The 25,595-nt window shown below is 39.8% G+C and overlaps 1 protein-coding gene across 1 annotated transcript in view; it reads left to right on the top strand.

Annotated features, from left to right (window-relative positions):
- The first annotated feature begins 1,405 nt into the window (after positions 1–1,405).
- LOC134633718 (glutamate receptor ionotropic, NMDA 2C-like) overlaps positions 1,406–25,595 on the top strand; it is a 63,274-nt gene continuing 39,084 nt past the window's right edge. Inside the window, exons 1-4 of the mRNA XM_063482707.1 lie at positions 1,406–2,181; positions 2,601–2,725; positions 13,393–13,765; positions 15,364–15,462. Coding sequence (XP_063338777.1) covers positions 13,409–13,765; positions 15,364–15,462 — 456 coding nt within the window. The 5' untranslated portion in view covers positions 1,406–2,181; positions 2,601–2,725; positions 13,393–13,408. The remainder of the gene's footprint in view (positions 2,182–2,600; positions 2,726–13,392; positions 13,766–15,363; positions 15,463–25,595) is intronic.

The following is a 25,595-nucleotide window of genomic DNA, read 5'->3' as shown; positions in this document are numbered from 1 at the left end:
GACAATGAAAAAAAAATCAGCAATCTTCCATCCATCTCTAAATGTTCAACATTGCCGTAGCAGGTCCGTCACTGCACAGACGCCGAATGACACCTTGCCTGTAATTCCACCTGACAGTGGTTATAAAGGTGAAGACAGAACATAAAAGTGGGATAGGAAAGTAAACTGAGGGAAAATCTGACAGAAAGGCAGCTTTGACAGCCAACTCAAACTGAGCAATAGTAGCAAAACAATTTTTACTCAGGTGTGCACTTGTCAGATTTTGGAGCCTTTTAATGGTTTGCACATTTTCCAACAGCAGCGTGTCTGTATATGCAATGCGTTTGCAATACTAAGCAAATATATTTATGTAGTTGAATTCATAGATATATATTTTAAAGTTATATAAAAACATTTATCTGGGAACAAGTAGAAAAATGATATCCAAATGTTTTTCTTGGCCACTTCTTTTATTCAGTTAATATTGATAACGAGGAGCTGCTCCACACATTTCGGATAGTTATGAAAAGAAAAAAAAAAGCCCCAAACCGATAGCATCGTTCATTAAGGCTGGTTTGAAAGCTAAGAAAACTAGAAAACAAATCCTTACTCTGCAGCTCTGTGAATTTACTTCATGAACATAATGAGATGGGAACACAAAAAGCGAGATACTGGAAGACAAAGCTGGATTCCCTGGTGGGTTCTGATATCAAAAACACTTCACCCACCTACAGTGTGTCCATATGTTACGAGCTAATGCCTGTACAGCTGGTTCATGAGTTGATTATACACAGACACAGACTATGCACTCTTGTGGTCTTCATGCAAATATTACAAAGCAAAGATTTGCTTTCTCTGCTACTTGGAATATTTGCATTCATTTAAATTTGCAGGACTCCAGACAGTTAAAAAAAAAAAACCCTCTTTCAATTATTTTCACCACCTGAGCAGTACGGCTGGTAATTAAACTGAACAAATCTAAAATAGGTGTACAGTCCCTTTACTGGAGTATTTGCTTCAACACTTTATATGCTTGTTTAAAAGCTGCGGGCTTTTATGGTGGTGTGTTGGCTTATTGACATTTTAAAACTGTATTCCCACTGATAAACAACAGGCACAGGCTCTGGGCTCCTGACCAGGAAACAAAACTGTGATGGGATTCATTTTGGACCTGTTGATGGTGGAAGGGAAAGCGGGGGGAAAAGCAAAGGAGGGAGTGAAGTGACTGAGCTATACACTGAGGTGATTAGGGAAAAGACGACAGGATATGTGACAGGATGAAGGTGAATAATACCGAGAAAACGGGAGCAAAAGTGGGCTGGGAGAGGAGGAGGGGTTGGTCTGAAGTGAGCGAGAGGGAGGAGAGGAAGGGAGGCAGGCTAAATCCTCACACCATTATTATCAGGACTCACAGGCAGCCCCTCCTGTGATGGAGTGAGAAGAGATAGAGAGAGAGATACAGAAAAGATGGAGTTATAGAGGAAATGGAAAGCAGGATTACTGGTGTGGCAGCAAAGGCAGATGAGCGGCAGCACAACGCTGAGAGAGAAAAAGAGAGAGAGACAAACTCTGGTGGAAAAAAAAAAATCAGTGCAACAGGATGAGGACCTGCTAGTGCACAGCCGGCCCGACCCCACAGACCTGCCATCTGCCCCGCTGTTCTCTCCGTGTTCCAGACGCTCCCACCATCAGCCAACATCTGGATCACCTCTCATCCATATGGCAAAGAGGGCGAGGGGGGGAGGCAAGCCAACACAAATCTTATCCTTCTTTCCTCACCCTTTCTGATCGCACAGGACCTGAGCAGAGTCATCATCACTGGGGAGGGGGATCCCTTACTGTGGAGTACCATCTCTGAGGGAACTGATAACTGGACTGGAGGAGGGAAAAACTTTTGCTTCAAAGATGCAGATGCGTGCACAGGACCCTACCTTATCTGTCTGTGAGATTTATTAACTTCCCATGGATCTGTCATGTTTCTCACTCCTGAGCAGGGAGAGGGAAAAACAGAACGAGGAGGCGGAGGGGGGGAGGAAGGAAAAGACGGCGGGGAAGCGTCACCGTCTCTTCTGCTGAAGTGTTACCGGCGTCTGTGCCCCTTTCACTGAAGAGGCATTTTATCACTCTCCCCCCTCCTCTTTTGCTTTTCTTCTCATCTGAACAGCGGGAAGCCTGAGGGATATAGACAGAGAGCTAAACACAGTGGGTTTATGCACATATGCACACACTCGCACAAACGCACACACACACACACACAGACTTGCTGCTCATCTAGGGGCTCCCACACCTCTCGTCTTCTTTCACCCTCCTTCTCCTTCACTTTCCTTTCCTGTCCCACTTTGATGTCCTGTCTTCACCTTCATGACCACTTGCGAATGCGTTGACTGTGACACATGCAGAACAGGAGAAGGAGAGAAGTGAGAGGAGAAGTCGAGCAGTTTCAAAGAGAGATTTTTGGAAAATCGGGGATATCACATACACTTACTGTCACGTTGTGAAGTCCTCCAGGGGAGTGTGCAGACATCCAAAGCTGCCAAATACACTCACAGACACAGAAGCACTGATAACCTGCTCGGGCTTGCACTCACGCGGAGACTTGGTCTAAATGCATACTCCTACAGGTGCTGCGAGGAGAGAGAGGCAGGTGCAAAGCAGGTGAAAAGGAAAGCAACAGAAAAAGACACTTGGAGGAAAACATCTGGGAAAAGATGGAGCAGCAGGAGTTCACCCAGAGCAGAAAGCACAGGTAAGTCTGCAAGTCACACATACTCGCTGACACTCATGTCTCTTAATCTGATCCTCTGACAGAAAAATAGAAGTGACAGGGATGTATGTGGGGCAACAGATAGATACAAGATTGGAGGAAAGCTTGGAGCAAGTGAGAGTGTAGACACACTGCATGGATGCAGGAATACTATGATAAGTGAAGAGTTTCCTTGAGAGAAAGCTCCCGTTTGCTGCTGACAGAAACAGAGCAGCCAGTTGTTACTATAAGAAGAAATACTGTAAGAGGACATATTAGCATTTTTCACTCTGGGGTTTGGCGGTTAGCGGCTTTGTAGATGTGCATGTGCGTGTGCATGTGTTTCTGTGTATTTGTATGTGCGTACTTGTGTGTGTGTGTGTGTGTGTGTGCAATTCCTCCCCACCTGTATGCAAGCTTCCTCAAAATGACTCATTTACTTATGGATTATGAATGTTTCACTTGCAGAGTCTTGCTGCTGTGTCACTTATTTGGTAATGCTCATTGATTTGTGTCATAAGCCGTAGGTAGAGACTCATTCTTCTACATTAGTGACAGAGGCTTTCTGCTCCAGTTTGCATTCAGTTTATCGTGGAGCAGCACAATCTAGCATAGTTTGTTTAAAACTACTTAGTCCACAGGCTAGTGGTTCCCCAAACAGGGGTTTGAGGCCCTCCGAAAGCTCACAAATTTAATTTGACGGCCACAAGATGTTTAATCGGACAATAAAATGTTTTTTTCCTGCTCTATTAATATTGATTCACTGGGTCTATAAATACAATGCTGGCATATGGTTTTTGAGCTATATATATATATACACCTGTTCTCAGCATGGCATCTCTGAATTTGGAAGAGTTCTACAGACAAATTTAATAGATCACAAGCTCCTGGAAAGTAAATAAAATGTATGTTAATAATGTATTATCATGATTTTTACTTGACCAGTGGTACTCAGGGGTCTTTGACCAATATGAGGACCACAGTGTGGCAAGAGACATTTTAAACAAGTACAAACAGAAGTAATAATAAAATAAAGTATTTCTGAAATACTATAATTCTTCTGAAAAAGGTTGAGTAAAACACTACATTACAAAGTTTGTGTTGTGAACAGTTACCGCTGTGGTTCCTTTTTGGGGGTTTAGGCCACAAGAGGACCCTAAAAGTTCCATACTACTGTAATATTTCTTGTGATTTTTGACAAATCTTTTTATGTAAATATTTATACAATTTCATGTATGGTTTTGTGAGAGTGACAGTGTCTCTTTTAAGAAGGTGTGGCATGCAGATTGGGTGTCTCTGAGATTTTGATTGCTATACATTTGAGCAGCTGAGGGCTAAACAGATTTAGACGCGCTCTTACCATGTCAGCGTCAGTCATGTCTGCCGATACATCTGGCTTGCAACGATTTCCTTTTAAAGCTGTCAAATCTTTATGTGCGAAATCGGGAACCTACTGAGAAATGAGGCTCCGAAGCTAGCCGTTAAAATCCTTATTATGATAATTTTAAGTGGCAGACATGTGATGTGTTTTATAATAAGCTCAGAAGTTAAGCATGACACACTAATTTATTCATATTGTGAGCTTGGTTTGTATGTGGAAGGCTGATTGGCTGTAGTAACTGTATGCGAACATGAGGATGAGAGAGCTCACATATCAACTTATCTTCTTTAAGTCATTCAGAGGGAGGAATGAAGGGATAAGGGATAAGGGAAAGGATGTTGACAGAGTGGCTGTGCCCAGTGGACAGTTATTGGTCATATACATAGCTGTTACTTCAGGAAATGGTAATGGAAGTGCTTCATTGAGTGGATTCTCAATAATCTGCACATGACTGAGTCCTTCAAGTCTTTTCACTTGGCAGCCATGTTTTTGTTAACACTTCATTTTCCTTTCAGATATACACAAAAGAACGGAGAGTAACAAAACAAACCAATAAAAATCACCACATCACCCCACGAACAGCCTGATTTACTTTGTCTCTGCAGTCTGTTTCTGTGACATCAGTATTTCAGCCTTCACCTTGTCATTATCATGTGAACATGGTCCATTTCTTCCGTTTCTCTCAACACAGTTCCTCATGGAGTGGTATCTTATGAGTCAATTACTCCATAACATATATTTCACTCACTACTTTCAGCCATTTACAGGCTGATAACATTTTAAACAAATATGTGTCTTCTCTTGGCACAGTATTTTCCTCTTACCTAACCACAACACCATATGTGACCATAGAATATCGTAACCCGGAATGTTGATAATAACCAAAAAATTTACATTTACCGCTTCAGCATGGTTGTGTTACTGATGTGTTTGGTTGTGATATAGAATCTTATTAAATTCTCCCAACAGTGTTTTCTCCAACTACGTGATGATGTAGTAGATTGTTGTTTTTGCCATATGTGCAACTATTCAGAAATATTCATACCCAGTTCTTTTTCCCATTTCTATTCAACATGAAGTGCTGCATTCCTTTTCTTTTCCACTAACTCTTGATGTAATGTAGCTATTGCCCAATATTACTTGAATTGTAGACTTCTAATATGGTTGTAATTATGCCATTTTTCTCAAAATTCTTATAAGCGGGACGCTTTACATCCCACTTATAAAAATCTCTTGTACGTATCTTAAAGGGCTCTGGTTGTCTTATTACGTTACACAGTGCTGTTATTCGGTTTGGTATCCATTGTTTGATGCTTTAGTCCAAAGTATTTGGAGTAAAATAATTGTCATAAGGTACCCATCGTAGTTATTTCTCTAACTTATATTTTTCTACTACAATTTTAGTGTAAATGATGTGAATCTTTTATCTTCTCCATTTTCAACTTTTACATTTTTACACCTTGGCTCATAATCCTGAGCACACCAACAGATTACAGGTGGAATTTGTGTGTCATCAAAATATTCCCTAAGTTTTAACAATGCCATACCTCTTATACAGTTTCAAAGCTGCAGAGTTTCAAATTGGCAGCCATCATGGGCTTGATATGCTTTCTGATTTAGGGGGATTGGGGATATGATGTGTGTCATGCTGCAAGCATCATTTTACCTATTTTACACTGGCTAATTCCTATCTGCCTAATCTAGAATCGGAAATACAGGGTTACTTGTTTCAAGTAAGAAAACATAGCTTATCCAAATAAACTGTATGTGATGCAAACATGTAAAATCCACGACAATTCATAATGTCTTTCTGAGAGTGGGCATAGCCACTCTGTACACTACTGAACAGCCACAACACCATGTACCAAATATTTTCTAGATTGTCCTTTGATCGACCATTTGGGGCATGGCCATGGGAACTCTGGGAGTGTGCCGTGGTGTCTGGCACCAGGTTGTTGACAGAACATCCAGTGGGATGTCCTGTCCTGTGGGTTGCAGGACAGCGTCTCTGTGGATCGAGCTTTTTTGATCGGATTGGGATCTGGGGAGTTCAGGAGCTGGGTCAAAGCCTTGGGTCTCTGCTGTATTCCAGAGCACTTGTGTGATTGGGCGGGGGCATTGTCCCACTTAATGAGGCCAGTGGTGAGGTTGCAGAGATACTACCATGGGAGATATGCTTGGTCTACAGCAACACATAGGTGGCACCCACATCAATGTCAGGACCCAAGGTTTTCTAGTATTTCATGTAACAAAAGTATCACGTTTATTAAGTTCACTTGTCAGTGGTGTTGCAATTAGAGCAATCAATATTGCATCTAAAATTCTTTGAATCAGGTATTCACTGGGAATTTCCACTGTCAGAATATCAGTATCAGGAAATGAAATAACTCTGCAGAATAAAGGCTCATTTTGGGATTTCTTGGACCCTAGCTCTGTATAAATGGGCTCTAGAGATTCCTAACGTTTCCTGCAGCTGTCAGAGCACCGTGCATGCTGTATGTTGATGAGAGGATGTTCGTTTACTATATTAATTTTACCCACTAATTCAGGCTCCCTAATTAGTGCCATTTTTCTTCAACAACACCTTTGAAACTAAGGCTTTTATTTATTTTTTTTTATAATTCTCACATACTAATCAATAATACCAAAAATGACTATTGGATTAGATATTCCTTTTTTCTCAGTAATGATACCAATAATGCTGTTTTTACCTCCTCCACTTGCACACAGGGAAGCACACAGCCTCTTCCCTCATTAGCAGCTTAAGTAGTTTTCACAACATGAAACAACACTTTAGGAGGAATTTAGGGGAGGTCAGTAATGCTGTGTTCCAACAACACTGAAGTATCAGTTATCATAAGTGTTAACCACAAGCCAGTGTTCTCCTAGTTATGGTGTTGGTCCCAAGCCCAGATAACTGGGATGTTTGCATCAGTAAGAACATCTGGTATAAAATCTTTGCCAAATTAAACATACAGATACAAATTGCTGTGGAAGGTCCTGTAGAAGTAAGTGAACAGCTGAAAGTATCTTTATCCAATAACCACATTAGCTGTCAAGTTATCATTAGGCAGTGCCTGGTGGCTGTGGCCAAAAACAAATGAGCTAGGCAAAAATGCTATCAGTGCTACCCATTGGTAACGTCAACGTAAAAAAAAATTTTTTTTGCCCCTGTGGTATCAAAAATCGTATTAAGCATTGAATAATTTCCTGGGTATCAGTATTGAGCTCGGATTTCTTGTATTATGAGAACCCTACAAACAAGGCATGCTGATAATTTTCTGATGATGATGATCCTCATCCCATCAACTAGTTCCAATCTGCTTATTCCCCTCGAGAATAGAGGGACGCCGTCATATCCCAGCTGAGAGAGAGAACTGACTTACACATCAGCTTAACATGTAGTCCAGTATTTGATTGATAATGTTAAAAACAAGCATTACTGCAGACTGTGAAATAAGCCCACTTATAGGCTTATGAGAACTCAGATGTGTGTCAGTGTTTTCCCCATTGTTATAGAGAAATTACATAGAAAAATAACATTTTAATTTGTGATGACAGGTTGTGCAGCAATTAATCGGCTAAAAGGCCACATGAGAGTTTTGATTGTTCCACTATTGTAGCATCAGCAGAGAGGTGAAAAGTTCAGTACAAAAAGTAGCTTCCTACTTTAGCTATGATTAATTTGATCAGTTCTCAGAGGGCAGCAGGCTTGAAATATTCTGTACTTATTAGGCAAAAGTATTACAAAAAACAACAACAGTAAAAAACAAACAAAAAAAACAAACAAAAAAAAACAAAAAAACCCAATGATTATTTTATATGAGACATTGTATATTAGGCATGTTGTTAGTTTTTGTTTGTTTGTTTAATAATCAAATTAACCAGAAACCATTCGTTTTATACTTCTCATTGTTCTTGTATTTCGCAGTTGTTTGATTGTTTTTTTTATTAACAGTGAATGGCAAGAGGAATTTGGATTCACGTTGTCGTGTTGATGCTGAAGCAGGCCTACCTAAGTCCCAGTGAGAGAGTTTATCACACATGGAAGAGCTGCACTCCATCTGGAAATTTCCATAATAATAAAAAACCTGTGCATGCACTACCATGCTCATTCGCTCGAACTGTGCATGTGAATATAAACCTTAAAAAAAAGGGCAAAACATCCAAGGATTTTGGGAAAATGTGTGTACACACTTACTGACAATCTGCTGTCTGACATCTTCACATTTTCACATTTATCTTTCACTGACTGTATCTTCTCTAAAACAAGCCATGTGATACATTTAAAAAGACCAATACACAGTCAGTTGTTGTGTGTTAAGTTTAGACACATTGTGGCCTTCTCTTATGTTCACATCCTTTGTGTGTCATAATCATACCCTTGCTGCCAATCTAGAGCAGAGACACCCACTCCCTCAACTTCCTACCCACACGTACTCCCAGAACACTCGCACACAAACACACTGCTAATCTCTTTTTCCAGAGATTACACTGGTAAATGAACACTTGACCTGCTCTCTAGTCATATGATCCACACAGGCTATTTCCATCTTTTGCAGCTATCCTCCGGTTTCCCCTCCACCACATTTAACATTTTGAGGTATATTTACATTAAACCCATTACTGTCTTTGTGTGTGTGAGCTTGAATTGATATCATTTCAAGCAAAATTCAGCAAGCATTGTGTAAACAGTTTATTATTCACTCTGGTAGAAGGAAATGAAAAAGTAAATTATGAAAGTTTATGACAGATTTGCAAGTTAATTTCACATTCACGCATAAAGCACTGAGTTATGGCAAAACTAAGAGTTAAAGAATTCTTAATTTTCACAACAAACAACCTTTATTTGTCACATACACAATTATACAGAGTACAACATGTAGTGAAATTCTTGTGTCCGAGCTGCGGACAGGTTGCAGACATAGCCGCGCTATTCCAGGGCTTTTTTTTGTTTGTTTGTTTGTTTGTTTGTTTGTTTTTTGCATGGGGGGTCTAGCCAGGACCCTTACTAGATACCGGGTGGGAATCGAACTTGTGGCTCCTGCTCCGAAGGTGTGTAGTCTTACTAATACACTATCCAGCTGCACAATTTTACTTCTAATTTTCCCTTTTTATCCTCTAGCTATTGGAGATGCGGTGTAATTTCTTTTAAATGACAAATATGCGCCAGAATATGAACGTCTTTTGATCCACAGGCTTTAATAATGTTACGCAAAAAACAGCTCTTACCCTTGAAGATATAACATTTTCTCTCAGTACAATATTAATCTTACTGTGTAACATCCAAATTGTAAAATGAACATTATGTGTGATAATTAGGAATATTGCCTACATTTTCTGCTTCAGATGTTAACGAAGGTCAGTATGCGTTTGTTTATTTGCCTTTTATTTCACATATTTGAAATATAATCAGCTTTTCTTTGTCTATGGCTTTCAGTTGAAGTATGCTGCTTGGGGGGCTAAAGTGCTAGTTTTTAGTATCCAAATAACACAACAATTTACATTAACATGTAATTATTCACTGGAAACAAAAGCCCCTTTTCTATTACTGCGTAATCGGATTGACTCGCCACCGATCGATTGCTTTTTCATTACAATCCAGTGATACCTAACCTGCGTGGTTGTTGTGAAAGCAATGCGTCCCAGCCCCCCCCCCCCGACGTCATTAATATGCGACACGAACGCTACAAAAAAGGTGAACGTCGAAGCAAGAATATACCTGCTGCTTTTCGTTACACTCAGATGAACACCGCGTTGTTTTTTGTAGCTATTTCGCTTGTTGTCGGGCCTAAAAAATTGCGGTTTCATTTCCGTGAACGAGAAGCTCTCATGACTCGTCGAGTGAGGCTACTGTCCAACCAATCGGTGGCATGCAGTCTGATGACGTCACATTTTAGTACCTGCTCTGATTTCTTGGAACACCTGGCGAGCAGGTACTAAGAAAGTACCTGGTGCCAGGTACTATGACCTAATGGAAACCCCCCCAAACCGTGGCGAGCCGCACTGAGTTGATCCAAATAGTGTATGGGTTTTTTATGATAAAGAAAACAAATATACTCCAATTATAAATATTCACATTTTATTTTAAAAATGAAAGAATTTCAAATTAGTTTTTAATGGCGCCACGGACCTCAACTCTCTGACCAAGAGATAAAAGGCTGCTGCGCCCAGCCAGTAAACACTTTTCTTTGCGGGCCATAGAAACTGAATGTTAACATGATTGGCTGAAAGACTTGAGGGTGGCTTTAGGTCTGATACCTGCTCATGTTTCTCCTTCTGTAGCTTTCTGGGCATCTCCAGAAAACTGGAGAGGTTGGATTTGTTAAATTGTTGACCTAGCTAAACAGGTCAACATATTGTGACAAAATGTCACAATATGCAGATGACATTGGATAATAATTTTGTAATATGTGCTGCACAAATTAAAAACATGCAGCATCGCAGATCTTTTGTAAATACAAGGAAGCTTAGAAAATGCCAGTAAAATGGCCAGTGTGGGACTGCTGACCATTACAATCAATAAAATAAAAGAAAACTGACAAATATAAAGCAAAACTTGAAGAAAAACAGTCTCATTGTCCACCAGTCCCATTTTAAACACAATGGTTTATTTCTGGAATAAATCTAATAAGGATAAATTGCCTTTCAAGGGGTCAAACTGCATATTTATTGCTATGGGCACCTAAAACCCAGGAGCCTACAAACTTATTAAGATGAATAATTGATATGCCAGGAGCATGAAGTGTGTTGGAGAGATGGGACAAATTTAACCCAGTGTTGCTTTGAATCAAAGCTGAGAGGTGCTGTTAATTATCAGGGTGTCTCTGATGGCCGCAGATGAAACCAACACGCTATCTATTCTGTCCTACCTATTAAGTACTGGTTGAGTGTTTGTGTGGAGATCCTTATTTGCTATATGAAAGCCCACCTGGTTTAATCAAAGGCTCAAGGTTATTGATTAAATAGGAAATGATCTTCAAACAGCAAATGCAAAGTTGAGTTGTACTGTGAATGCATGCCAAACATTAGGTTTTAATTAAAGCGACGACCATTTTAGAAGACCAACTACAAAGAAATATAATGTTTTTTACATTTGTTTATTTTTTAAATTTTTACTTTTCAAAAAAGGCTTTTCTTTTAAAAATGACTCTTCAATTGATATACAGTGGGTTGACACTGATTAGGTATACCTTGCTACTACTGGGTTACACGCCCCTTTGCCTTCCAAACATCCTTAATTCTTTGTGATTGCTCTGCACAGTTGTTCCCTGAGCGTGGAAGCGCCAGAGGTTTCTTCCTGTTAAAAGGGAGTTTTTCATTCCCACTGTTGCCAAGAGTTCGCTCAAAGGGCATTGTTTGACCGCTGGAGTTTTCTCTCTATTATTATATGGTCTATACCCTACAATTTATAGATCATTGATGCGACTATTGTTGTGATTTGGTGCTATATAAATACAACTGATTTGAACTGAATTGATTTGTGCATCCATAATGTGACTCTCCTGTTCCATCACATCCCAAAGGAGCTCTTTGGGACTGTTCAAGAAGCCATTTTTAGATGATTTGAAATTTGAGACTAGCTTGTTTTTCTGCTGTAACCAGTCATAGGAAGATGAGTACGCTATGTTCGTAAAGAAATGGACAACAGTCCTTAGGTAGGCTGTGGTGTTTAAACAATGTTCAGTTGTTACTAAGGAGCCCATCCTGTATCGAGAAAATTAAAGTTGAGAAAATCGAAAATGCTGTTAAACCAACAGCCTTTTAGCTTGAACTGTTCACACAAAGCAGGATGAATCATGTTTTTTTGTTTCTAAGTTCTCACCCTGCTGTACCACTTAATGTCCTGGCAGAAATTGAGACTAATCATACCTAGCAATGTTTCTTCAATCTTCTATTGTCCAATTTTGTTGAGCTTGTGCGAACTGTAGCCTAATTTTCCTGTTCTTAGCTGACAGGAGAGATGCTTCAAGGTTCGATATGTTGTGCATTCAGAGATGCTCTTCTGCATACCTTGGTTGTGACGAGTGGTTATTTGATTAACATTTGACATCTTACGAGCTCAAAGCAGTCTGACTCTGACATAGGCAAGGTTTTTTCAGCAAGAGAACCACTGCTCACCTGATATTTTCTCTTTTTTGTACCATTCTCTGTCAACCTTCGAGATGATTGTGTGGGACAATAAAAAAATCTGCACTTTCTATAATGATAAAAACCAGCCAGTCTGTCACCAACAACCATGCATTGTTCAAGGTAATTTAAATGACATTTCTTCCCCATTTTAAATCATGGTTTAGAATGGGAACTTCAACAGGCCACCTTGAGCATTTCTTCATACCTAAATGCACTGAGCTGCTGGCATGTGACTGAGCAGTTGAACAGATGTACCTAACAAAATGGTGAATGAGTATATTTCAACACTTTTGGATTATATTATATGTATTGCTTTTATTACTCTTCCTTGTAATGACAATTTGCATAAATGAAGAATTTGATGTAATTTCAGTTCTGTGGCTTTATTTTATCAGTTTATTTTAAGCTAATATTGGACATAATTAAAAACAAAATTAATCTGCCTGTATCTTAATGGGAGGGGGGCAACAGCCCACGTTTTCGTAATTAAAATCGTATACCAATCCAGGTCAATGGTCAATGTTTCAAACGTCCTTAGTGACGATGTGCTGTTGAAATAAGTGCATTATTTGAAATCACTCAAGAGTTATTATAGCAGTTTCACATCTTGCATTTCTGGGGTTAGTCTGATGACATCACACCACATGGAGAGAGGTTGGCTGAAGTAATGCGGTGCAACGTAATGTAATCCCAGTAATGAGAGCTGAGGACATGTGTGACAGTTTTGGAATCCTGCTTGCAGTGTGTGTGTGTGTGTGTGTGTGTGTGTGTGTGTGTGTGTGTGTGTGTGTGTGTGTGTGTGTGTGTGTGTGTGTGTGTGTGTTTATGTGTGTGCACCAAATCAGAAATGTATAGAGATGGAGAGGTGATTACAGTCATGACACTGGGGATTGGATTTTGGAGGATTACATGCACGCACACTCTGACACACACACACACAGTTTTCCTGACGACACAAGTCTAAATGCAGGGCTAATACTGTCATACAAAGGGGTCAGAGAGGGAGACAGACCAGGAGAGGGAAGTAAGGGATGGATATGTACTGAGGGATCATGAGGCATTATGTCAAAAGCATCACAAAAGTAAAGCAGCTTGTATATTTGACTGCTGCTCTCTTCCCTTTCCTTTTCTCTTCTTCTCCCACCCTCCTTTCCAGGCAGTAGCCTGCCAACATGGCCCTTCCCAGGGGACATCCTCCTCCTTCCCCCTGGCCCCCTCTCTTCCTCCTTCTCCTCTTCCTTCTCCTCCTTATCTCCTCCCCGCTTCCTCTGCAGGCTCGGCCGCTCCTCGTGCACCCGTCCATCAATGTCGCGGTGGTGTTCAGCGGCTCTAGCTACCAGAATGAGGTTAGAGGTCGTCTCAGTGGAGAGAACTTTGTCGACCTTCCCGTAGTGGTCAGCCCTGTAACGGTGCTGGTCAATGACACCAACCCTCGTGACCTGCTGACACGTCTCTGCGATACCATGGCAACGGAAAAGCTGCACGGTGTGGTGTTTGAGGATGATGTGGGCTCGGGTACCGGCGCTCAGGTAAGAATAATTTATGCATTTTTGTGTTTTCTGATCCGACATCCTCTCCAGAGTCATGGTGTTCAGTCACCCAGATCCATTTCCTAAAGCTGCACGAGGCAAGACTTTATGTAAAAAAGCATCTGTCCTGTCCTAAATCACAAAGAGGAACAAATTGAGATGCCAAGCGTGTACTACATGCTTACTTTTACTTGCTGTCTTTGCAGAAATTAAATTATGGTGTCGGTAGGGTTTCAGATCGTAAAGGGAAGAGATGTTGCATTAAATCAAAGCAGTATTTTAAAGGATTTATTAACCTTAAAAAGGCATTGTTCTCAGCTTAAATCAAGTCGTAGGAAAAAGTATAGCTAGCATAGAGTTACCAAAAACATCATCCAAAGATTTGTTTTATCAGTGAAATCTCCTAAAAAGAATTTTGCTGAAAAAAGTAAAATGTTTTATGAGTACATTTAAACATTAGAAGTAAAATGCTTGAAACAGTGGCTTATTATTTGATATGCCTTTTAATGTTAATACCACAGAATTAAAGCTTGCATTTAATTATTAGCACATCTTCTTTTACTAATAAAGAGCAAGGTCTCTCATTTACCATTAAACTATTGACATAACTCCAACAACATCCAGTAAAAACCAGATCAAAGGGCACCTCAAAGAAAACTGTGGCAATAGAGAATCTACTACTCTACTACTATCTATGGAAGCACGCATGGGTAGAAGTGGTACATGTAAGTTTTGGCCGCTACATGCTCTGTTTTGGATTGTTTTGCTGCTATTTTAATGCAACAATTTTCCCTTCATGGATGCCTGGATAGCTGAGCAACTTTGCACTTCACAGTCAAATTCTTCTTCTTTTGCAAACATCCATCCATCCACCCATCCATCCAAGTCAGGTTTGTGATAGGGTTAAAGCCTGTGCCATTAAAATGAACAACAATAGTTAATTTAGAATCACCAACTGTTTTACCACACAAGCCAGAAAACCCATGCAGGTGCAGGGAGAACTATGCAATCACATAAAGAGGCTCCTGAGGGATTTGAACCCAGGACCTTCTTGCCACCATGTTGCCCTTCAAGTTTCAGCTAGTCACCCATCTACAAGAAGTCACCACAGCGGAAAGCTCTGCATGGTTGAGTTGGCAGATTTTGTGACCTCCCCAATTAGTAATTTTAATACAAATTCTGAGTGTAGTACAATAATAATTACATGAAAACAAAACTGGAGCTCTACAAGTTTTGAAACCATTACCTTTTTAAAACATCTGAAAGACTTGTTATTATGTTTTATATTTATTTCATTTATTTTTCATTTTATTTTATTTTTAATTTTATTATGTATTATGTTTTATGTATTATGCCTGTTCAGGTTTGCCTGCCAAAATTGTTGTTTTCAAGTGTTGTTTTGATTTAAACAACAAAAGGTGCTTAGTTGGCCGTTAATCTGGCAATCAATCAGTTTCTTGATTGAATATGAATTTCACATCCTGGTCTTTCGACCACTACTAATTGGTAAAACTATATTAATGAATATGAGTTATTCTGGTGCAACACTTTCATCTTCTTTTATTCAAATATGAAATCTGTTTGTTTTAATCTTTCAGGTGGCAGAAGTAGCACAGATCTTGGACTTCCTCTCCACACAGACAGCTCTGCCAATTGTGGGCATCAGTGGTGGGTCTGCAGTCGTCATACCATATAAGGTACTGTGAAAACAATGAGACTTTTCAATCTTCTCAACGCTGTCCCACCACCAGGATCGAGCCTAAATTGGACGTTCTCACCACATTCGTGAATGCATTTCACTCAGAGGTATTAAAATAATACTAGTCACATATGTATAATGAGGGAAAAACAACTTCTTGGTATAAGATGAACAACAACCTGCAATATAAATCCTGTCAGCAGCAGCACTCGCTCTTCACAGCCTCCTGTCTTAGTCAGAACTCTTTTGCACCGGCATCACTCAGCTTAAAACAACTTAAGTAGGTCAGAGCGGTGAAACCTACTTTGGCAAGCAACTCGCTGCATGCAAATATTTGGATATGAGCAATACAGATGGGTGAATTATCAGCGATGACTAGAGCCTTCGACCCTCATCATCTCGTCTAATCCGTGGCTGGGAAAAGTCTTGAGTTGTGGGAAAGGAAACTTCGTAAGGGGAGACAAGTGCTACGGGTGATCTGTGCTTCAATCAATCATGTCTACACAGTCGAAGACCAGCAGGTTTTTCCCGCTATGATTTAGCATGTATCTCATTGATGAATAGAAATGGAGAGCAGCGAGCTGTGTAGTTAGATTGTAAAGAAGAGATTGATGACACCAGATGGATTCTTAATCTTTACTTTTTCTCCACTTTGTGGTGGGAATGTGGCTTCGTCTCTTCTTCCTTTCACACTCTAAGCTTTCGGCTCATCTCCCCTTCCTTCCTTTAATTGCTTAACTGCTATCTCCAACACCTTGTATTTATAGAAACAACTCTCAAACACATGCAAATGAATACTGTCACATATGAGAAGTACGCGCACGCGCACACACACACACACACAGTCAAATGGGTTCATTCCTACACCTATCAACCAATCGAAACTTGTATAGCCCTGTGGCTATAAATTCCACCCCCAGCAACATTTTGTAAACCACAGTAATTGTTGTTATCATCTTCCTGTTGATGTCACGTCATAGATAGGCATTAAACAGGAGGCGTTGTAACTGCAGGAGAGTGATTGATTTGCTGTATTTTGATGGCAGAGTGAGTGAATAAGAGACAGACAGAAGAGAAAGATGCCTCGATGAAGCTTGGCTGACAGGTGCCCAAAGGCAGTGTTTTACAGTCTCATAGCTGAGTCTCTTTTGTGAGTGAAATAGTCCTCCTTGTGTCCATAATTCTCTCTCTTCCTTTCCCCCCCCTGTTGGTTAGTTCACTTCTAACCCTGTCATTTTCCCCATGCATTTCATATTTTGCTTTGGTCTCTCTACACCTTCACTGCTTTCTTCTTTTCCTCCATCACCTTCACTCCTTGAATCTACTTCTTTTTTTTTTTTTTGCATGCTGGCAGAGTCTATTAAGACTGTGGCTTGAAGTAAGCCAGAGGCCTGTACTCCTTTTTGCTCACTTGGAGCTCTAGGACAGCATTAAACTGTTAATTAGAGCCTTCAGGAGGCTGAAGCACCCTGTAGCGCTTACCATTTATCCCCGAATCCAAACCATTCACTCATCTTTTCCCTCAATTTTTTCTGTCCCTCGGAAAACTTCTCCAAGCCATTTACCTCAGATCTGCTTTTAACACACATCTCACACAGTTCTTCTGCTGCCTCCAGAATATTTTTGTCAAATTTCATCATCGATCACTGGTCTCTGGTTGGTAATTTGCAGAGCCAATCACAAAACCTGTCAACTTGACAGCGAGAAAACACAAACAAGCAGGTGTGACGTTGCCCCTGAGAAGTCCAAAGTGTTGAGTGGTGGTTCTCTGTAGAGCACAAAGAGAAAAGCATTTTCCTGTGGCCTGCATGTCGAAGGCATTATTTTACCCTTATCCTCATACTCCTCTTCAGTCTCTCTCTCTCATATGCTCCTTTGTTGTCAGGAAGAAAAAAAAAAAGCTTGTCAGAGGTGTCTGGTACAATGGGACAGGTGGGTTGGATGGAGAAAGACATGCCCGTGAGTGCATGATTCTGTTAAGGGATAAAAGAGCTCAATAGTGCTTGATTATCAATAGGCCTGATGATGATGAATATCTTTGATAGTGGGTTTAAAAAGAAGCAGCAGCCGCCCGAGCCGCCTATTTATGGTTCCTGTCTCAGTGATCTTTCTATGGTGAACAACAAGGAAGGAGGGAATGAGACAAAGATGAAAAGATTGAAGGCTGGAGAGGAAGTGTGTCTTTTGTCAGACGGCACATACATCAAGCAAAAGCGAAGAAGAGGAAATTAAAGCTTAAGGAAGCGCTGAAAAACAGCATAAAGGCTGTTCAATAGGGCCTGCGAGGGAAGGAGGGAAAAAAATGTAGTGACGTGTCTCTCGGAGGAGTTAGAAATCAGAGATTGAGCGTGTTTTCTGTTTGTGTGTTCTTGGCTGGCTGGTTGTCAGTCACTGCAGTGTGCTGGGCGATCATTAGAGGGTGCTACTTCCAGATGTCGAGTAGTGGGAGCAGTGGAGCAGGAGGCGACAGAGAGGAGAGGAGAGAGAGGAGATGAGGATGGGGGGCAGGAGTACGGTGCCAACCAGGCTGCAGGGGGAACAACAAGAAACTTTAATAACAAAACTTTAATTCAGTTGGAATAAAATTCTAACATCTGATATATGAATATTCTAATTATGATGGCAGTGATTGCGATAATAATTGTATTCAGTCTGAGGAAAAGATGCATCTTCAGAGTTGATGGGTTTTATGTTTTCAGAAACGTCACTTGGCCAAAAGTATGCAGACAACACCAAATATCAGACAATCCAAGTGTTAAACACGTGCTTTGTTAAGGGTGTTTTATCAAAGTATGGTTATGAGGACCCCAAAACATAGGGTTGGGGTTGTCGAGTAATGCATTACACATTAATCTTTTCTTAAAAGTAATGGAGTATGTCATTTAATTACTTACCAGAGAAAGTAATTTGTTAAACTATCTTTTACAGTGTAAAGCATATGAACAAAAGGGCAACAAAGCAAAGATGAAAACTAGCTCAAAGAGAAGTTCAGGGTCTGGCTGCTGGGCCGGGGTCGGCATGCACTCAGCTTTACAATGACTTTGGGCTCTCAGCTAGCTTTGCATTAGCATCCTGTCTGTGCAGATGGCTATAAAGAGCCAATGTGTTAGCAGTATAATGCAGTTGTTTCTGTTCTGGATGCAGTTTGCACTTTAGAATCATGCTCTGATCCTTTTGGGCAATAGAAATAAAAGTAATGTCAGTATCTCCAATCCTCAATAGCTGCAAATGTCTGACTTTTTTCTCTTTCTATCTGCCCAGCATGCTGATAACTGATTAACTGATATGTAATTACTTAATTTAGTTCAGTAACGTTACTATGTTACTAAAAATGTAATGTGATTACAGTATGTGTTACACCTAACACTGCCACTACATAATAGTTGTATGTTAGCTGCAAATGTATATGCAACAGTAATCTAGTTTCTCCAGCTATACTCTTCAAATTTCCAGCATGAAAATTTGTCCATGTTTCTGAAATGACCCTGTGCAACAATGACACGGGATGATTACTGGAATGGTGATATCCACGTAAAAGCATTCTGTATTGATTATTCCACTGCAAACAATGAATCGGCTTCATAAAAGAACTATTAATTGTATAGGTTAATTAATTAGCAGATCAGGAGATTAACTGTTTTGAGGATTTAGATAACATTTTGAAGCCTGGTGCAGAGGTTTGCTCCAATTGGCGTCAGTGTTACTGACGCCAGTAGAGTCTGTTGGGGGCCAAGGCAAAAATTCACAGGGGAGTCCTCCAACCAGAGTTCATCGTCATTTGTGTTATAAATAAATACATAACTAAATAACTAACTAAATAAATAAAATAAATGTAAGGGATTTTTTTGGCTTAACAGAAAATGACAAAAAAGCAGCATATCAGGTAATTTGGAATCTTTAGAGTGCACATAACACAACATGCCTGATTATAATCAATCATTTGGAGGGGGCACCCTATCCTTCTCTTTTGCTGCTGGTGTTATAAATGTAATGATTCTGAGAAAAGATAACAAAGAGACACTGTATAAGATTCTTATACCAGTAACATATTAATACCATTAAATTATATTTTGAGCACAAATTCAACTTTTGAATGTTGTTCTTGGGCACAGCATTCACAGTATAGCTCTACTTTTTGCATCTTTTTGATAGAACTGTAATAGTTCCAGTACAAAGGATACAAACTTATGTGCTGGGGACTGCACTACAGATACAGAAAATACAATAATAGACACACACAACAATGTATATATAGCACTATAATTTACATGGCTAGACCTAGTAACTTAGAGTATATGTCCAAATTTCTTTGCATCTAAATTTCATAAGTTCTGTCAAACCTTAACATTTAGCTCAAATGCAACTTTAATGTTAACTAAAAAAAAGATTTCATAAAATTTTCATTCTCCAAATCACTCAGTTACTGGTGTCCTACAGAAAAAGATGTAAAACATTACTTTACAAATGGCAGAGACCATCTTCAGTTCAGCAACAATGCCTAAGGCCAAGTTGAGTGGTTATATTGTTAACGCTGTACTAGCGTCTATATTCTTTCACACATATTCCCATTTGGATTCAGGTGGGGCTCTATGGTGGCTCTGAATGTCATTCACTGCAAATGAAGAAAACACCAGTAAAGAGAAAAATACTGCAAAAGCACACAAAACACAATGCAAGTTTAATAAAACACAAGTGAAATAGAAACCCCCCCACAAAAGTTTAATAAAACACAACATAAACAGAAGAAAATGATTTAAAAGCTAAAAATGAGTCATGAAACAAAATGAAAGACTAAACTGCTATTAGTAACATTTTTCTATTTACTGTTTTTTTAAGTTGCAATCCGTTTGACCTCTCAGGGCCACTGTAGGGCTCAGAGTGTTAGTGGCAAACTTTGTACGATCTCTCAGCCCTCAGGGGAACCCTGTTGCTCTGGAGCTGCAAGCAGCTGAATGTTTTGCTGGTGGCATGCAGTGCCCCTCACCGGAGCTCAATGTTGGCGTCTGGCTCTCAGCTGATGTTCTAGTACATCACAGAAGTGCTGGATAGGGTTGAGGTCAGGGCTCAATGCCTGTCCACACTGTTGTCTATAATGAAGCGAAGCCTACTAGCTAGGTCAGGCCGCTCGAGCTGCATTATGTCATAGACACGTAACATGCCTGACTCTCCCAATTTGGTGGTGAATTAAAGCTGCAAAATGTCCCATCCCTCTCTCTCCTGCTCCACATCACTACCTGCTATTTCAATCCCTCCACCACCCTGCAGCCACATGCAGGCACCAGGGGAGTATTTACTTATAACTCCCCAATTTCCTTCCCAATTTGCAGTAGGTATGTCACCAGAATCAGCCATTTTTATACTTGATACGTTTCAATACCAAAATTCTAAAATCACAACTGTACTTTTTTTAATCACCTGCAAGTGTTCTGGTCTGTCATCACTGCATTCACAAGAAATACTAGACATAACCATAGCAAAATCCCCAGTGGAAGATTGTAACCACTGTGCCATGATAGTGCCACGCCAACTCAATATAATTAAAATTTCAAGAAAATGGTCTGCCACTAGCATATTAGTAACTGAACTTACTTATTTTACCATGGTATCAAATATTGAAAATTATTGAAAATTGTGTAATTCTACTGGTATTGTCAGTGACAACTAATTCTCTTATCCACTATTTCTGGTATCGTCACATCTCTAACATTACTTTAATTATTATTTAATATTATTAAATCCCCATAATGTAATTTACTTTACCATTAATTCTCCAAGTGTCTTGAAACCTACTGAAAGGATGACACTGAAAAGATGATAGTAGAGAGCATGCAATAACAATATTCACTTTTAGTCACTTACAGTTATTTATTCGCCTTTCAGTCACTTTAATTTTAAAACTGTGTAATTTTAAAACTGTATATACTGTATATTCTATGTATTTATTGTCTCACTCTCATTGCCTGTTCTTTTGTCCTTATCTTCAACGTTATGCTGCTCTGTTGTATGTTAATTGCCCCTTGGGGATAAATAAAGTCTTTCTGATTCTGATTCTGATAACAAGTCAGTTCAAAATCCACTATGGGTGTTAATGGGTTAGAGTCTGGCTAATGTGTAGGCTACATATATGAGTCACGTAATTTTCAGAACCTTTAAATTGATCCAGGAAGCAAACAAAAGACAATTACTTCTTACAAAGAAAAGACTTAAGCACTTGAAGAGATAAAGATAAAAAAACATGAGGCATAGGAACTATTACGTCCACAGTGAAGTGGACATAATAGCAATGACGTGATAGAAAAACTACCTCATCTCAAAAAATGTCTTTCTGAAAAAAACAAAACAAATAGTTTTCACTTGACATAAATATAAAAAGCATCATTGCTTTTGTAAATTGGGTTGAGTTCACTCTTAAAATAATGACAGAGGATAGTAAATTATTTTAATAGCCGCCGTGAAACATTTTGGGAAAGGAAGAATTAATTAACTACAGATGACAGCTCTTATCTGCTCTCGTGAAGCACTATTAAATCTCTCTGTTTTGCGCCATAAATGTTTGATCACTCACAAACAAGCTTTTGTTTGTTACAGTTACAAACATCAAATAATGAGCGACTGCGCTGGCAGGCGATGATACGGTCTGGAATTTAAAAAAAAAAGAAAAAAAGAAAAGCTGACAGCTTTATGTGGATGCCAGTAAACACGGACAAAAGTGCCTTTTAACTGTGAACATGATGGATTTTTGAAGCAAAGAAAGCGTTGAGTTCGAGCATTCGAGCATATAAGATCATCTATTACAATTTGAGGCTGTCAGTGGAAGATTATATTCAAGGGTTACCGTCTGAGGACTGGCTGCAGTCTAAGGTCACACGCTGGTCGTGATTTTGGTTCAAAGTGATGATGTGAGCCAGACAACTGTTACTGGATCACAGTGTACGTTTCTTTTTTAGGGGTTTGTTTCTGCTGCCAGACTGACCCGCTTTCTCTGTCTGTCCTTCTGCACCTCTGTTTCCTCTCTCCACCGCCTCCCTTCTGGCTCTCCCTCGGCCTCATGATCCAGAAACCACAGCACTCTATAAACAGGTCACGAGAAGCGCAGAGCTGCTGCATTCACGCTGGATACAGTTTTCCATTGCTGGGAATAAAATCACATTAATGGCCAAATTTAACGAGTATGACCCAATAATTTCTAAAAGGCAGTCGGTCAAAATAGTAATAAAAGTATTTCAGTAGTTTAATACTTTTCCTGACATCATGAAGAGATAAATGTCACTATATAAAGGACAAGTAAGTCCCCTAAAAACATTTCCATCAACTTCCATCGAATATGTTAACGGTGCTTGATTTCTTCCACCAACCCCAATGCACCAAAAGATAATCTGATTCTGTCTCTGATGCTCAAGTCATCACAACTACTTTTGAAATACTGCCTGAGATAATTTCTTTTGAAGATATAGTCCCTTTCAAGAGAGAAGCTGTCACCAAGACCATGTCTTCAAAAATATATCTGTGATTATCGTGGCTTTAATGTCAGATAACTTGATGAAAAAAAATTGACGAGAGCCTCCTTTCTTTCCTTTTTTTGTTTGTGCATCGGCCTTAGCATATTTATAAAGATACATCAATTTCTACCTTCTTACAATAAATTTTCCGTGTCAAAGAGCCAAAGGTGTAGACTGAAATGATCATGGTTGAAAAACACATTTACGCTTTGTCAAAACTTTACACCCAGACAAGAGGGTGTTAAATGTTGCCACCAACTTCGAGCAAAAGTACCATGGTATGTATCATAAATTCAGGGAGTCAGGTGGGAACTAATTTTTCATGGAATGAAAAATTAAACAAAAAATGCAAAACCTTTGCAGCTTACTGGCGTGATTTGTGCCCGTTTGTCCTTTCATAAGCACGGCTCACTCATTACAAAGTTGTCTTTTTTTGGTGATGAATTTTTTTTTAATCATTCTAGAGGGTATGAAGAGCTACTCAGATTTTCAGAAATAATGTTAATAATATGTCATTGTCTTTGGAGTCAACATGTTAGAAAACACATTTTATCACTACTGCATCATCAAAACGCCAAAAGAGGGAATATCTCATACCCCCAGTGACACTGCAGAGACTTGGAGAATCATTGGATTGTGTGGAGCAGGCTGTTCACTAATTGCAGGGTTAGTGGTTAAATCCCAGGCCTCTCCATGTGCCAATGTAAGTGTCCTTGCCCATGTTGCTCCTGCTAACACGCAAGCACCTTTTATCACGGGCATGTTGTTATTGCCCTTTGAAAGGGTGGATGAGAATCATATTTTATAATCTAGCTAGGGTTTAAAGATGGTGTTTGACAGCGAACCATTTACAGAAACACCTTTATTGGGTTTTCCTGTTAAACTGTCACATTCAGTATATTACACATTTGGTGTACCTCCAGAAAAGTGCCTTTATTTTTACTGTAGTTTTTAAAAAATATAGATTTTGAGGGGAGTGCTGGCTTTCATGTCTCATTTTTGTTTTAGAGTGCACTATACATGTATAGTGCACTCACTGGCCACTTTATTAGATTCACCTTCAGTTCCTGGGTTGGACTGGGTTGTGCAATTTTGGTGAGGTATGTGAATTGCAGCCTTAGTTTCCTGTTTTTTTCTTTAGTTGACAGAAGTGGTCTTCTGCTGCTTCATGGTTTGAGCTGTTGTGCATTCAGCGATGCTCTTCTGCATACCTTGATTGTAATGCGTGGTTATTTGAGGTACTGTTGTCTTCCTATCAGCTCAAAGTAGTCTGCCCTCCCTGGATTTTTTTTCTCCTTTTTTTGGACCATTCTCTGTAAAGCCTAAAAATGTTTGTGTGGGAAAATCCCAAGAGACCAGCAGTTTCTAAAAGGCCAGCCTATGGAACACCACGAACCAGGCCATGTTCAAAGTCAGTTAAATCCCATTTCTACTCCCATCTGAATTTCAGCAGATGGTCTTGACCATGTCTCGAGTCTCTGCTATGTGATTGGCTGATTAGATGTTTGCGTTAATGGGCAGTTGAACACCTAATAAAGTGGCTTGTGAGTGTAAATACATGCTAAGAATATCGTTATTTTTATACATATTGATGTAATTTGTGAACTAACTGTGGCCATCAGATGCATTAATGGATGCTAATATTTGGCTGTGATTTGTGGTAGGGGGCTTTGCTAAGCAATTAAAATGGTAAATCTAGCAGACCTGTCTGGGTAATACTGTGTAATACATTTGTGTCCATATGTGAATGAGCATCTGTGTGTGCTTGACTGACACCAGTCTCTCCACTGAGGGACGGTACAGTACAAAGTTCTCCCCCTGGGAGGAGAGGAGTGTGTGAGCAGCCACCATGTCCACAGTCTCCCTGTCATATTACCATACGCTGCTGCAGTAGGACTGCTAATTACGCTTGTGTGTGACAGCCGCACTGCCAAGGTGGTGAGAACAAGACGGCTGGGAAGTGGAGGATGAAAAGAGGGAGGGTGAACTCTGTCTCTTTGTGTGGGTGTGTCACTGTGAGAGTTAGTCGAGAAGAGGATTTTGTTGTAATTCTCATTTGATTTCACTATGGAGGAGAAAGTGAATGTCTTCAAACATGTTTGATTCTGATGTGACAAACTGAATAGTGATGAAGCACCGACTCGACCGAGGAGGTCACCGTGTTATTAGCTTAGGTTTAATAGCTCGGACACAACTAATTGTATTTTTCTCTTCTAATGATGCACCTCACCGCTGCATAGACATACTAGCTGAAGTGGGGCACTATAGCTAACCAGGACTGCCAATCCACAGCCATTTTTTATTCATTCACTGACAGCCTCAGTATTGCTATTTTTATAGCTATTTTGATGCCTAGCCCAGTCCGATGTCTGGTAGCATTTCAACTCTGGATAGAGGTGAGTTTCAAACAAGCACAGAAAGAGATAAAACTGGTAGAAATTGAGTGAAAGAGAGTCTGACTGTGATACTCCTGTGGTATTCCTCAGGCTGCAGAACTCTCTTGGGCTTTGCAGAGGCTCTGAGCTGTGAGAGAGGGAAAAGCAACAGGAAGGAGCGATGACAGTTAGTCACCTCTGAGACGAGAACAGACTGAAAAGATCTGAGACCTGGTCCCTAATGGCACTTGACAGTT

The sequence above is a fragment of the Pelmatolapia mariae genome, linkage group LG8 (genome assembly GCF_036321145.2).
Source record: "Pelmatolapia mariae isolate MD_Pm_ZW linkage group LG8, Pm_UMD_F_2, whole genome shotgun sequence".
Classification (NCBI taxonomy): domain Eukaryota; kingdom Metazoa; phylum Chordata; class Actinopteri; order Cichliformes; family Cichlidae; genus Pelmatolapia; species Pelmatolapia mariae.
Note: the sequence above shows the minus strand (reverse complement) of the source record. Positions and strands in the feature narration are given on the sequence as shown.